The 14,701-nt window shown below is 41.4% G+C and overlaps 1 protein-coding gene across 3 annotated transcripts in view; it reads right to left on the reverse strand.

The window, feature by feature from the left end:
* XPO1 (exportin 1) overlaps positions 1–14,701 on the reverse strand; it is a 36,443-nt gene that overhangs the window by 7,062 nt on the left and 14,680 nt on the right. For all 3 annotated transcript variants that reach the window (XM_084202107.1, XM_084202106.1, XM_084202108.1), the window contains 14 exons: positions 10,255–10,316; positions 10,133–10,177; positions 9,864–10,045; positions 9,342–9,390; positions 9,130–9,249; positions 8,897–9,025; positions 8,152–8,310; positions 5,670–5,867; positions 4,939–5,077; positions 3,440–3,621; positions 2,466–2,622; positions 2,192–2,355; positions 1,495–1,629; positions 436–619 (listed from right to left, as the gene is read on the reverse strand). In XM_084202107.1, coding sequence (XP_084058233.1) covers positions 436–619; positions 1,495–1,629; positions 2,192–2,355; positions 2,466–2,622; positions 3,440–3,621; positions 4,939–5,077; positions 5,670–5,867; positions 8,152–8,310; positions 8,897–9,025; positions 9,130–9,249; positions 9,342–9,390; positions 9,864–10,045; positions 10,133–10,177; positions 10,255–10,316 — 1,905 coding nt within the window. The remainder of the gene's footprint in view (positions 1–435; positions 620–1,494; positions 1,630–2,191; positions 2,356–2,465; positions 2,623–3,439; positions 3,622–4,938; positions 5,078–5,669; positions 5,868–8,151; positions 8,311–8,896; positions 9,026–9,129; positions 9,250–9,341; positions 9,391–9,863; positions 10,046–10,132; positions 10,178–10,254; positions 10,317–14,701) is intronic.

The following is a 14,701-nucleotide window of genomic DNA, read 5'->3' on the forward strand; positions in this document are numbered from 1 at the left end:
CAGGCATCTTCACTCATTACACTTCTGCAAGACAGCCTTGTAGCAGCACACTCTCATCCCAAACCCTGCTGACATTTTCTGAAGCAATGAATGAGATCCTATTTACAGACAGTCCTTTAACACTCAAAACCAGAGCAAGCTAAAAGAACACAGGCTACACTGCATCTCAGCAAGATGCTTATCAATTTTAAGTGAGCAGCCCTGGTGTTCTGCACTCTCCTAAACTTGATCATTTATAGATGTTTCTTCTTCCCTCTAAAGCTGGGAATTCTTTATTTGAATACAACATCTGCTAACAAGCAAAGACTTAAGTGAGCACTTCCAGTCCTTCTGCACTCTCCCAAACAGGAAAATTAACCTAACTGGGATGCACTCTGGAACCCAATGGCAGACACTGCTAAACCCCATTTTCAGGGAGACCGTGGAATTTCTTACCATTAGCCTGAATAGCTGCAGAAATGTTTTCACTTAGGCACTTGTACACATTCAGCATATCTAAATAAATTCTTCCAAGCTGAATCACAAAGGGGTGGCCAACTGCTTTACATGCTCGTACATTGGTTTTCAGAATGCTACCAAGCTGCTTAACTGTTTCAGGATCCTTTAGAATATCAACATTCTGTGAAAAAAATTTGAGTTCATCTTCATTAGTGAATATAACCACCCTTTGGCTTGCAATATAAAAGCCTAACTTTAAACAATTTATTTTATACACTGCCTTAAAGTACAGATCATTCAAATCTATGGACTTTTTATACAGATCCTGCAGTTTATTTCATGGCGTTTGCCACTACCTCCAACAGAGTCAGGATAAAACTTCATTTCATTCTGCTTTTCTGCAGAAATTATTTTGCTGCAGTGCTACAAGCATTACTCTAGTTAGAGAAAGAAGAAAAACTAAGGAGATTAAGAAGTTGAAAACGGATAGAAGAGGTCCAATGGAAATGCAGTATGTTCTTGGGAGAAGTCATGGTAGGAAAAGTAACTCAAGCTTGCTTAAGGTTCAGGCCCTTAATTAGATTAACTGCAAATGGATTGTCTCTTGTGAAGCGCAAGACTGTTGTTCTCTAATGTGTAGAGATAAAAGTATTTTCAGCAGACTGAAAGAAATAAAAGATAAAGCAAGAAAAGATGTACTTGAAGAGAGTGGTGGGAGCAGAATGGAAGAACAGTGAACAGTATTTTTAGCATTGTAACTTTGCTGTTACCCAAACGCCAAGTGAAAGGGAGGTATTAGAAAAAACTACTGAAATCAAGTCTGTACAGTAACAGATTGTACTTTAAATCAGATTTAAACAGGTATTTATTTTGTCATTTAAGTCTCCTCTCTCAAAGCAACACCTTCATTGTCATGTCAGTCTCTGTCTCAGCCATCATATAATGAAGTCCAGCCCAACTCTGTGCACTTAGTGTGAAAACTACAGCCAGGAGAGGGCAAACATTTAGCAGGGCTTTTGGCCTGAACACAGAACACATTAAAATGGAAGAGCTCACCTTTGTTGCCTGCTGAATGATGCTGTCCCACACCTGGTTGGGCAGCAACATGTACTTTTCGATCAGATGCTCTTGCACACTCTGGTCTGTCTGTGCCCCAATCATGTATCCAACTGCTTCGTAAAACGTGTGCACCTGATGGCAACAGCAACACCACAAGCACCAAGGTTAAAAAGGACTAAGGAAAAACTCAGCTCTACCAGACAAGTTTGAACTGTGCACTGGCTCCCATCAACCCTGGAAATATCTTTTTCCAGGTGCCAGATGGGCTCTGCCTTAAGTTTCAGTGCATTCAGTGTGCAGGTGCACACTGCTCCCTGTTTGGAAAGGACTGGATTTTGCATTTTCCCTTTTTGGATTGGTCCCCACTCCCTCCTTCCCAAATACAAGAGCTGTAAGTATACTGTTAGAGTAGGATATTGGTCTTTCCCAAAGCAGAATCACCAAGTTACATGCAGTGTCTTCTTGAAGACATTCCAGAAATCAAAATTCCAACTAAATGCACTTTAATTCTCCTTCCAAACATTCCAAATGCCATCTAAGCAATGCATCTTGATCAAGGCATTCATACCTTAACACTGTCCCTAACAAAAACTAAAGAATGTAATTCAACCCTTGCAAAACACCCCTATATCTCCACAGGAAGGAACTGTGCATTAATCTTTAGGAATTATCCACAACCCCAAATAGAACCTACCTGTTGTGGCTGAAGGTCACAGATGATTGTGTTAATATTGTTCAGGATTTCATCAATAAATGGCATGACCTCTCCCACCTGAACCTGGACAAAGTGTCGGCGGCATTTTTGTGCTATTTTTATGAAGGTATCACAAGCCATGTCCTGGACACCATCGTGGGTTTCTAAATGAAATTCAGGCAGTTACTGCTTTGTATTGTTCCCCTCCCCACGTATAGGCTTTTCTTTTTTTTTCAATAATTAAACCAGCAAATTAAAAAAAGCAGATAATTACCATGCATAAATTCAAACAGCTTGTTGACTACTGTCTTCAAAAATTTCCAGTGAGCTCTCAAAAACCGTGGGTATTGACCTACTATGTACATTATATTTGATGCAATAATGGCTTTATTGTCCTTCCCTCGCTTTTGTTCGCAGAGTCCCAGGAGATCCTACAACACAACAGATTCTTAGGTTCCTCTTCAGGTTTGTTTAGTCTCACTAAAAACATTACAACAGCATAACATCCTATAAGCAGCTGTATTAAAGGTGGTTGCCCACAATCCAAAATCCAAATGAAGAAATAAAAACCCAAACAAGTGTGATAAGATTGGGGCAATGCAATCATTTAAGTTTTATCCAAACCCTGATCACTGTGTTTTAAACTGAGGAATCTCCATTTTAAATTATAACTAAGGATTCCTGCAGGGGGAGCTCAACAAGCCTTACAGTACTCAATAGTGACTGAGTAGATGATAAGATAAAAATACAGACTCCCCACCAAATAGAAGAAATTAAACTACATCTTCTCTGTATGGCTAAAAACAAAATATTCTGCAAGCATCTTTGTGTGACTTTTTAAAGTCTGTTACTCTTGTAGAAATATTATCCACATATTAACCAAGCTTTGAGTTTGATCAATGAACATACAGATACAGCAAAAGAACAGTGTGTTAGGCTAGTTACAGTCATGGGTTACTTTGCCACTCTGCTGTATTTCATAAGCAATCCCTTTCCATCTCTTTCTGCATCCCCAAAGAACACATTTAGCCACAAATTAAATTTTATCTGATGAAGAGGCTCCTTGGATCAATGCATTTTTCATCACTAACTTATTCATCACCCCTAAATTCAGGATGGAAGATTTCCCATTCATTTATTCTTCTCCACCAGGGCAGCTTTCTAAGACGACAGAGCAGTACTTCTGCAAGCTTGGTTTCTCCAGCTCAAACTGCAGTGTGAGCAGGCTGTTAGTTGTGCCCCACACACCTTGATCACTGTGACCAGGAACCTCTTCTCGTCCTCCTCGTGCATGGCGCCGCTGATGGAGCCGATGGCCCAGCACAGCGTGTTCAGGTTCTTCCACGACCACTCCGTCCCGTTCACCTGATTGTGCAGCTTCTCAGTCATAATTCGTTCTGTGTCTGCATAGTCCAGGTGTGTGAGATAGACTGAAAGACACCAATGTGAGCCTTTGAAAGCAGCAGCCTGGAGCTCAACTCCATCAGCACTCACATAAAAACCCACTGAAGCTCTCGGGCAGAAGCGTCCTGTTTCCTTCCTGAAGTCATGACAGCATGAGGTAATAATTAAAGCAGAAATTTGTTCAAATTATTTTAAAGATGGACAATAAATTTCATTGGGAATTTAAGTTCTAAAGGACCTCAGCAAAACTTCACATGCAGGTGATGTGAGAAGCATAAATCAATGTACATCCCACGTGACACAAGGCAAATTTTTATCAAAAGGCATCTGTACTGATGGCCTGTAGGGAATATGGGATTGGCTGCCTATGGGGAACATTCCAGTGCGTAAGCCCACACCTTTTCTTCAGCTCTGGATTTTACTGCTGGTTGCAATAAGCCACGAATAAAGTTGAGCTGGTGCTCCTGAACAGGTCTAGGTGGAAGATTCAGGTATCACAACTCAGCCACTTGCATCAGCCCCTAATAGGATTAGTGTCTCCAATATAAAACTCTAAATCCCAGCAAGTCAAGAGCAATTTATGGCCAGGTTCAGAAATAGATTTTTACTGTACCACAGAATACAGCTTCCACCACATTCTCCTCCCTTTTCTTTTTTCTTCTCCAAGTGAATCTTATAGGTAACACAACATAATACAAGCCTGCATTTTCATAGAAATAATCTTGTATCTGGCAAAACAACTTCGGCTCAGGACATACAGTAATTGTTTCCCAGAACAAAAATGGTTTTCACATTCCACATGCAAATGTATTAAAACAGTTAATTTAACACTGGCTATACCTACATCCCCAGCAGACAGGTGAGAATAAAAAGGCCCACTGCACCCACATACACTCTGCACCTCACCAACTTTCCAACACACACATTCCTAGTGCATCAACCTGATGCTCAACACTCAGTGTTCCCATCTGCATTTGAGGAAATAAATTTAATATTGAAGGTCTAATGTCCTGAATATCTGACAACTCTACTCCCTTTGCTCCTTCAAGTTATGATTTGGATTCTCGATATTGTTTCCTGCCTCAAAAAAACTCATTATCACTGCAATACCTAAGGACAAAAATTAAGTAGTGCATTACTACTCCATCAGGTTCTAAAACACTACAAGCCTCAAACAGGAAACTTCAGAGCAGCCACTGCCTCCTCCCCTTCCAGTCTGTGTAGTGCTCCTCGCTGATAACCATTTCACCCACACAATACTTCAGATGCTAAGATAACACACTGCAGCGCTCTGCTGCAGCTGCACAAACCCAGAGCACCCCCACTGCAGCCAGTTCACTTACCCAAGGTTTCCCTCATGTTTTTATACAAGTTTATGGAATCCGTGTCCTTCATGAATTCCCGGACCACCTCCCCTTGATCATTCTCCACAACCAGGACTTCTTCAGGCTTGGCCATGCGGCTCACCATGAGCAACCGAACCTGGGGGAAGTTCAAACTCCATCAAATTGCAACCACCACCTCTGTCCCAGCTGCACAAGTGTCTCCAGAGCACTCTGCCCAGGCAGCCTCAACCACAGACAGGTTCTATCCACCTATAGAGAAATATCAGCTAACAAATGTCAGCTTCTTCCATTGAAGATAGAGCCTGCTGACTTCTCTCCTTCCAAGGAACAAGAGTACTTGAAGAAACCTCAACCTATGTAGTATGTGTGCTACAATAGTAAGTCCAAAATGCTTATGTCATATTAGGGGTCTTTTAAGGACCACTTTTCCCAAACACATAGGTTTTCCTCCAACTCTAACACCCTAGCCTTTCTGTTTACAGAAACTGCTTAATACAGATTTATGTTAAAATTAAGCACCTTAAAAAACCTGAAATATCACATTAATTATCTTCTTGTACACTGATGTCATCTTAAAGTATTTTCACATTGATCCTATAACTAGAGTTGTATTAACTATCGATTACTCAAAGGTAAATTTTCTTATGTCACTCCTTACACAAAGTGAAATCTCTAATTCACAAGGAGAACCTGAATCTCCAGAGTGCCTTCCCCTGAGCATGGGTTACCTTGGACAAAACAGGCAAATAAAGCTGTCTCCTTGGAGGAACATCGAAGTGCTGGCTCCCCGAGAGCAGCGGCGACGCCGACGTGGAGAACGGGCTCTCCCTGTAGAGCTCAGCAGCTAAATGGTTCCAATATTCCAGACAAATCTTGAAAATTTCAGTTTCTTCAACTTCTGATACCAACAGCATGTAATGAAGAGCCTGGAAAAGAGTGGTTTGAACACCCAGTTGGTGAGTGTATCTGCAGATCAAACCACAAGGCTTCAAGTTCAGTTATCCAAATCCTGACCAAATGCCAAATGAATCTGAGAGTTTGGAACAAGAGGCATTAACATTGCAATGACATTACTTACAGGTCAGAGCTGTGACTGGCAGAACAACTCCTAACCAAGCACTCCTGTCACTTATTGTTATTTTCAAAGCGTGTTTGTATTCTGAAATCTGAAACAGCCTAAAGACATCTTAGAAATGCCATCACCAAACCAGCCTGTTTGTAAATTATCAAACCCACAGTCTCTGGAGCTTCTGCAAGGCATTTTCAGAACCTCAAAAAGCCTCACCAGCTGGTGTCAGTGATTGCTATTCTCAAGACTATTGCTGCTGCTTTGTTCTGGATCCTTTGACCCTGGCATACTGCTCCTTTGCTTCAGAGAAGTCATCTACCAGAACATTTTCAACTTCTTTCCTGACAGAACAGCCAGAGCAGGCTGAGCAGGGAAAGCCACTGATGCAATTCTGACAAGCTCAGATACCAGCCAGAGAAATTAAAACTACACAGACAAACCTCTTTTGCCTAAGCTTATTATGCAGTCCCTGGTGAAAGATATCAAAGCAATTGCCCATTAGTGAACAAACAGAATGAAATGATAAAATCTGAAGATATTTTCATAGCTTAAACACTCCAATATTAAGCACTTTGAAAGATAAAGACCTGATACAGCATCTCCACCTACAGTGTCAAAAGAGGGACTCAGGACAGCCATACGTTAGTCTTTACACATCAATTTCTCTAGGCAATTTCACTTAAAATAACTGATGCAGATTCCTCTGCTAGTCCTACAGAGATCCAGTGAATTCATGGAATGATGGCAGCTGCTACATGCAAAGTGCAGGAATTAACAGGTTAGAATGACACACAGCTTTTTAAAGTAAACCTGTACTCAGGTTCTGTTACACCAGAGCTTACAGAAGTTTAATTTGCCATTTTAGGTAGGCATAAGAACTTTGTTAAACATTTCAAGACTGAAAGTCTTCAGAATCCAGCTTTGTAAATGACTTTTTACACAGGTCTTCCTAGTACAGCCACAGTTGAAGTAGCAACTTGAGCCTTGAGCCTCTGATTCCCAGGTTTTTTTTTAAGTTTACCACTTGCAAATTCAGGAATCATCTGGAACTGTTGCCCAGCTGCTCTGAGTCCATCTTCTAAATGAGCTAGAATAATTTGATATTTGTAGCCAATTTTGTTTGTTTTGTCTTTTTTTAGAGGGCTACCTCCAGAAGATATTGAGAACACGGGCTGGAACAGACTGGAATTTTCAGATGGACACATTGGATTACAGCTAATCAACCTGCAAAATGCACCTCCCCCTCCCAATACACCTGGTCTCCAGGTTTAAAAATTGGGGTGGTGTTTTCCCCCCTGTCTCAGGACAGTTCCTCAGCCTACAAGCTCCAAACCTGCACAGGGCTTGATTCTGCACACAGAAAATGGCGCTTCAAGGGGATACGGAGCAACTTCCATTCTCCTGGCGTGGAGCAGTAGCAAAAAGGTCACCATAGAACAGTTCAGTCCCAGCAAAATTGTTATTCACAAGCGAAGCAACACAACTGAAAACCCTAATCTTTGGATTATGGTTTACCCCATCTACCCCTCAGAGCTTCAGCCTTTCCAACCCTTCCTTCTTAACTCAATCTCCAATATTTGCCACAGTCCCAGTGGTTTTACTGTTACAGTCACCTGGCAGGGCTCTGCCACTGCCACACACAGTCTTTATTGCATAAAAAGTCTCATCCATGAAGACTATTTAAAGCTTTTCAGTTGGGAAATGGCAAACTAGGCAGGAAGCTCCACCAGGATGGAGGAACTGGCCTGGAGCATGTGCTGGGCCCTAGGGAGCAGCTCTGGGTGCTCAGTGAAAACACAGACTGATTTAGTCATAGCAACTACCTTCTTCATGTGAGACTTTGTAAACAGAAACATGTAAGCCCACAGAAAAAGAATATATTCATTTACTTTGAAGCACTATTTGACACTTCCATGCAGGAACAAGTCAAGAAGAGGGCGAGACAGAGTGAAGTTTTCAGACATTGCACTGGTAAAGGATCACTGAAAAGAGAATGCCATTGAAGCATTCTAGGAAACAAGCCTTTTGAGGGGGTTTTGTATTTCTGGGTTTTTTTTTTCTCTTACCAACTTGAATTACAATGATCCTTTGAGCATGAGAACACACCTGCATTTCTAAACCAGATAAACCAAGCTCCTTACCTCCATTAGTGTTTCCCTCAGATTTAACCTTTTTTCTATAAGCAGACCATGCTCCTTGAGGAACGTGCAGAGGAACAAACTGAGATTCTGAATGAAGTTCTGTTCATCATCTTTTCCATTGGAGTATGCAAGTCGGATATTGGTATTTAAAGGAAGCATCTAACAAAAACAAATCATCAAGAATTTCCCTTTTTATAAACAACTACTTTGTATTAACAAGTATGCTGCTTTTTGCTTTTAATAAAGAACCTTCAAGATGGACCAACATTGCCAAGAGAGGAAAAGACTGTCACAAAAAACCCCTTCACCCATCCACTTATGATATAAATACACTGAGGAAGGGACTCATGCACCTGACTCTGAACTGCTCAGAGGGGAATCATCAAATTCTATAGATTTGATGTATGGCTTTTGGTGAGAAATGTTTCTATCTGTTCCAAAAATTAAAAAGAAACTTGCAGAAGTTAGGTCAGTTTAGGTCTTGAGACACATAGCTCACATTTCCCCATGAGACAGCCCAAGAGCTCAAAATAGCTCTTAAATTAATCAAATCGATAGAGCAGGAATACAGCTGCAATCAAGTTCAGAAAAACACACTTGGCATCTTCTGATCAAGCCAGAAATACCATCAAAGAACAATACTTTTCCTATCAAGGGCTCTGTAATGACCATAAACCTGTCAGCTTCCTACAGAAATGGATTTTGTGATAGGAAATGCAAAGGGAGATTTCTGATAACCATTTACCTGTTTTAACTGCATCATGGTCAGTGTAAAAAGCGTTACAAACTGTTCTTCATACTGGCTTACACTGACACCTGCAATCTCTGTGAGGCACTTCAAAGAGACATTTCGAAACATGGGAACATTTAAGAACTGTTGAGGGAAGGAAAAAAAATAAAGAGCATTACAGAACTGTTGTACAGCTTTTCTGCAACTTGCATTTAGGATTAAGAGCTATCATTTTTTTGCAAGAATACCTTGTATATTAGTGTGCTGATTAACTTGGTCTCAAATATATATCCCAGAGGAATCCAGTTCAGAAATCGTAGCAAAGTTTCCAAAGTTGCATGGACTAAGGGAGCGTTTTGGGAGTTTTCCTGTAAATGACAATTTGGAGTTTATGACCTTGTGACACTGTTAGACACAAAGGAGGGAATTTTGAAAACATCATTAAAGAAATGTGACTTACCATCACAAATTGACACAGTTGAAATATCTGAGAGAATTCATTGCACATGCTGTAAAACAAAATAATTGAAAACTAAGCATTTCCCCATTTCATAAATCAAAATATCTATGCCCACAGGACAGGTCCTTAAGACATAGGCCCATGGAGGCATTCTAAAGCCATCTGGTTTATCCCCTTTTCATGGTAATAATGTATATTTGAGGTAGCTTGAAGCCTGTGCCTGCAAATGCTAAGTCAGGAAAGAAGAAAAGTCAATCAATCAATGCTGAATGCTGTGTTAAAAGAGTAGGAACCATCAGTCAAGAGATGCTACTTGCAGCTAGGTACAAATCCCTGTGTGTACAAAATGAAGTTAGGGCTCCCCTAGGAGTAGTGCTTCAAAGAAAAATCAGTAGCCTCTTGGGCTCAGAAATGGAATTACACAGCTGTAGGTGCTCACACAAAGGCTCCAAGTGAGAGCAACTATTTAGCAGCATGCACTAAGTCTACCCTGTTCATTAAGATTTAAACAGATATACTTGCCTGTCTTTCAAATGCTTAGCTTTTACTTGAGTAATCTGGCCACTGGAAAAATCAAACACTTCCTCACTCAGCAGTTTGAGGATGACCATGTTGTTCTGGCAGAGGCTCTCACTGGTCCTGCTGGCCCCCACGATGTCGCTGATGAACGTGGGCCAGTGCTTCGGCCACTCCTGTTTCAGGATCTGCCAAGGGAGCCAGCCCCACGTCAGACACACAGCAAAGGCACAGGCTTTATTGCAGGGTTTCAAGTGTTAGGAGCTCTGGCTTACCTGAACAAGAATCATATTCAGTTTCCCAATATACACTTTCTCTTTCTGGAAAAGAGAGGAGAGGAGTCAGGTTTTGCATAACGCTCCCCTCCCTCCTCCTCCCCTGAGAATTCCTCACTTACTTCTACACACGTTGGGTCAGATGAGGTCTTGATAATTAGGCCAACAACGTATTTTTTAATACCTGCAGAAGAGGTAAGGATTTATTTTCAGCTATGCCAGATATCACAGATGTAGCAACAAGTATTTCTGAATTCAGATTCTTCATGGTTTCAAACCAGAAACACCTCTAACAGGCCAGACAAGCCTGAGTCAGTGAGCATCTTTCTTGTGTGCTACATGGGAAAAATGCACCTTTATCAATCCTGACAGGGGATATCTCATATGTACAAGAGGGCTTTACACCAAAACTATTTCACTGAAGCAAAAGACTAAGGATTAGAGTGTCCTTGCAGCAATTTGTAAGTGAACTCCAAGAATAAACAGAACTTCCTAAGTGCAACTCCAGTTGTAATTCCAGATTTGCTGAAGTGCATGGAAAGCTCTGACACATCACCTGCGTTGCAGGCAGAAGTTCAGAGCTGCTCCAGTCTACTCAGGTGATCCATTTTAAAACCAGGAATTCCTATGCACAGCATTTTAAAGTAAAAGCTTAGCAAAGCTTCTCCTGTGAAATCTTACAAGAACAGAACTCAAACCTTCATTCACTAATACAGCCCAATTTGAGTGTGAACCACTGGACTTTTATAGCACACATGGATGCTGTGAGTCCCCCATCTCAGTAAATTCTGCTGTAGTGCTTTTTCTTTTTTTTACCTTACATTGGCAATTGGACAACCAGGGACACACAGTGCGCTAGAACTGTTAATTTTGTTGTGCTTCTTCTATAAATGTTTTTAAATTATTTTAGAGCGTTCAGCTCCACCATAAAACCAGAAAAACCCAGATCACTGTAGGGAAGTGACACAGCCCCAAAGTTTCCTTTTGCCACTTAACCCTTAACTCACTCCTAATTCCTAAATCCATGGGAACAATGACTTTCCAAGAGACAATATCCATTCTGTAAACCACCCAAATCCCAGGAAAAGGCACACACAGAGGGCCTGGAGTCATGACGCAGGTGAACATTTCAGGAGTTCAGCTCTGACACCACACTTCAAACCAGGCAAGTGTTTTCTTGTCGTAAGGAAGTTTGAGAATTGCTGGATACTTTGCTATCCAAATTCATGAACCCAAAAATCTTGTTTCAATCATTTCTTCCACAAGACAAGTCAGCTGACTCACACAGACAACATGCATATGTTGAAGATTTCAGAAGTTGTCACTTTCAGAAGAAGAATGTCTTCTGTTGAAGACATAATCCACATCCTCTGCCCCAAGTTTCAAAACTTGTCTAAGACTTGACCAAATTTACTAGGGTATTTTCTTTTTCATTTCAGGCTTAGGCAAGAGGGTTAGAAAGGACAATTTATTAATTGCATTCTTGTGAAATCTGGAAAAACTAGCTCCAGACTTTGAGCCATTAGATCCATACTAGACAGGAGCTGTTCTACAGGTAGTTGCAAGTGGAACTATTCATCATCAGCAGCAGGGATCAATCCCCACTGCTCCAGGAGAATGGTCATTATCAAAGTATCACTGGGTAAGAGTTGCCACCAAGCATCACAGACCTGATGTTTTAAACCTAAAGCACACTCTTTGCTGAAGCATTACAGTAATTCACAAATGAGATATGAAAGGCCCCAACAGTATGGAAATAGGTTTGCAATGCCAGAAACTAAACTGTTATAACCATCTGCCAAACCACTAAGGGAAGCCTACTGTTGCAATTCTTTGCATTTCAAAAAGGAATTAAAAAGTTAATATTGCTTTTAGAGTTCCAACTGCAAATCCATGGCACTTTCCATCTTGCTGCATCAATGGCATTGTGCAGTTCACGAACAACTCCAATACTGTGCTGCCATCGATCCGGCCTTGAGACCAGCAGAGGAGAACAGCTGCTCTGCTTCACAGTTTCTTTATTTAAAAAATTAAAATAGAAGTAAAAATGGCGACCACTGCTCAAAAGACAACCTAAAAGGTTTGCTCCCTTTCACACATGATGCTGCTGGCTCCTGAGATTGTCCATCCAGTGAACAAAGTCATATTCTTAATCCCCTAAAAGCAGCAGCTATCCAATTCTCTAATGCTCCTTTTGGCACAGATGCCATTTTATACTTCTTCAACTTCAAGTGTTATGGTTCCTGCTCCATATTTAATAGCTCATTTATTTATCATTCCATAGGAAAGATGATTTTCATCAGAACAAATACATGTCAAATTTATATTCTGACAAGAATCAACCCAGAGGCTCATTACCATTTTTCAGCAGAACATGTCCAAGAAACTGTTCAGGGGCAGTAATCCATGGGATAAGCTAAAAGCACTGTGTTTGGGGAACTTCAAAGGAAGTGTTCTGTTAGAAAGGAAAGCACAGGCCATGCACAAACCCCACAACCACTGCCTAGAAGGTCTCCTTCCATCACAGAAGCAGCTGAACAAGTCTTGAAGAGGCCAACACCACAGCTGCCAAGCTCAGGCCCTTCACTGAGCCAAGCAGGAAGAGACAGACAGGGCAGGAAAACAGACCTTCCAATAAAACAAAACAAAACCACACCAACCACAACACCCAGGACACACAAAATGTTCTTCAAAGATTATCTGACCTTGCAACTGCACTGATCTCAGGACAACCAAAGGGAGCAGACCCTGCTCCAGGCCTGGAATTTGCTAGAAAGCGAAGCCTGAGAAGTGCTTTTGTACCAAGTCCCATAAAAGGGATGATAGAACAAGGGCATGAACTTGAGGCCTTGAAGAACATTCCTGGATATCCACTAGATACTGTCATCCTTCTATGAAAGCTGCTCCTCGACAGAGAGGCAAACAGGCAGTAAAACTGAAACCCTTCCTGGAGGGAAAGTTGTTTTCCCAAGTGACCCAAGCTCTGCAGCGCTTCCAGTGGAACTGGGACAGTGAGGAACGTCACGTTATGAGTAATTTCTGCAGCCTGAACTTGAGGAAATATCCTCCAGTTTAACCTTTGGAAGTGCTCTAGGAAGCCATTACCTCTCCTGCACTCTGTGTACCCTGAGCACAGAGCTGTCACAGCCCAGGACAGCAGGTAAATAACCATGGACACAATCGGCAAACACACACCTGCAACAAACCCTCTTGTCCTCAAGGCACACAAGCAGAGCCTTCTGTGCCATCACAGAGCACAAGCACTTAACAAGTGTCCAAAATTATTCTAGCTGGTGCTGCAGATGCAAGCTCACTCTAATTTACTAAGATTAATAAAGTCTCTGCTTTTATTAAAGAATAATAGGCACAAATTAATCAGGTAACTCAGCAAATTAACATTATTTTGCGATCAAAATTAGAATTTCAAATGCTAAAGCTGAGCTGTCCCCTCTGGGACATGTGTATGCATACACACACTGAACTATTTAGTCCCAAAATGTAGTCAAAATACCATCTTATTTTTAGTGTTAAGAAACAATGCTTTCCCATAGAGTCCCATAATCACCTTTACCCCTTAGTGATGAAGTGAATCAATCCATGACCTGTTTGCTTTCCAACAGAAAAGGCACGAGTTTGTCTTTACACACACACAGAAGTGCCATGTAGCTCATCCCCTCTTCATTACAGAGAAGCAAAGAAACATCTTCCTCATGAAGCAGGCCAGGCATTTCCATTAAAATATCTCATCACTGCACAGAAAAACCTCCTCTAGAGCAGTTTCCACTGCATCAAAAGCTTTACACTCAACTCCAGGACCTTCCTGGAAAACACTGAGCTGCATCTCTGAACACTTCACTTTTTTATTTCAGGATGAGAAAAGTTGTACAAGCAATTTGTGTTCCATAATGAAGAAGTGCTTTATCCATTCCAGCTCCAAACACTCCAGACAAGCTCTCTCTGTTCAGGGCAACAGTATTTCATTTCACAATGCAGGATTAATGAAACGTATCACTGCACTGGAGACCAAAAAGCCTTTCTTTCCAGGCAGGTTTTCACACTGCCAGAGAAAATCCTTTTGAGACCACAGCACTTTAATCAAATGCCATCCTCTCTGAGTGTTATTAAACAATCAACTCTAAAGGATATCAGAGTTTAAAGCAATTTAGTAGCGCACCTCAATAAGCTCAGAACTCAACTTGAGAATGATGGCACAACACCCTGGCCAGCAGCCAGGTTCAGCACTGCCTGGGATGTTCTGGAATCCATCACCAGCCCAGCCAGGCTTCAATGAAAACCACATGACATCATCTGTGTACGTGGAAGAGCCATTCCAAGCACCCTCCCAGGACTAAATAAATCACCCAGACAAGGCTAACCATTGCTGGGGGCTATGACCAAACATGTCTCAAGGCTGAACACGCAGGTCAGGCATCTGATTTAACTGAATTTTACCCTTTCTGTGCCTCATAAACTCCACTTCTGTCTACAGAACCAACCAGTTCCCACTGCTAACTCCAAAAGGAGACCAAAAATCAAAACCAAAAACCAAAAAGCCATCACATCAGTATT

This window comes from Fringilla coelebs (assembly GCF_963513975.1).
Source record: "Fringilla coelebs genome assembly, chromosome: 3".
Taxonomy (NCBI): domain Eukaryota; kingdom Metazoa; phylum Chordata; class Aves; order Passeriformes; family Fringillidae; genus Fringilla; species Fringilla coelebs.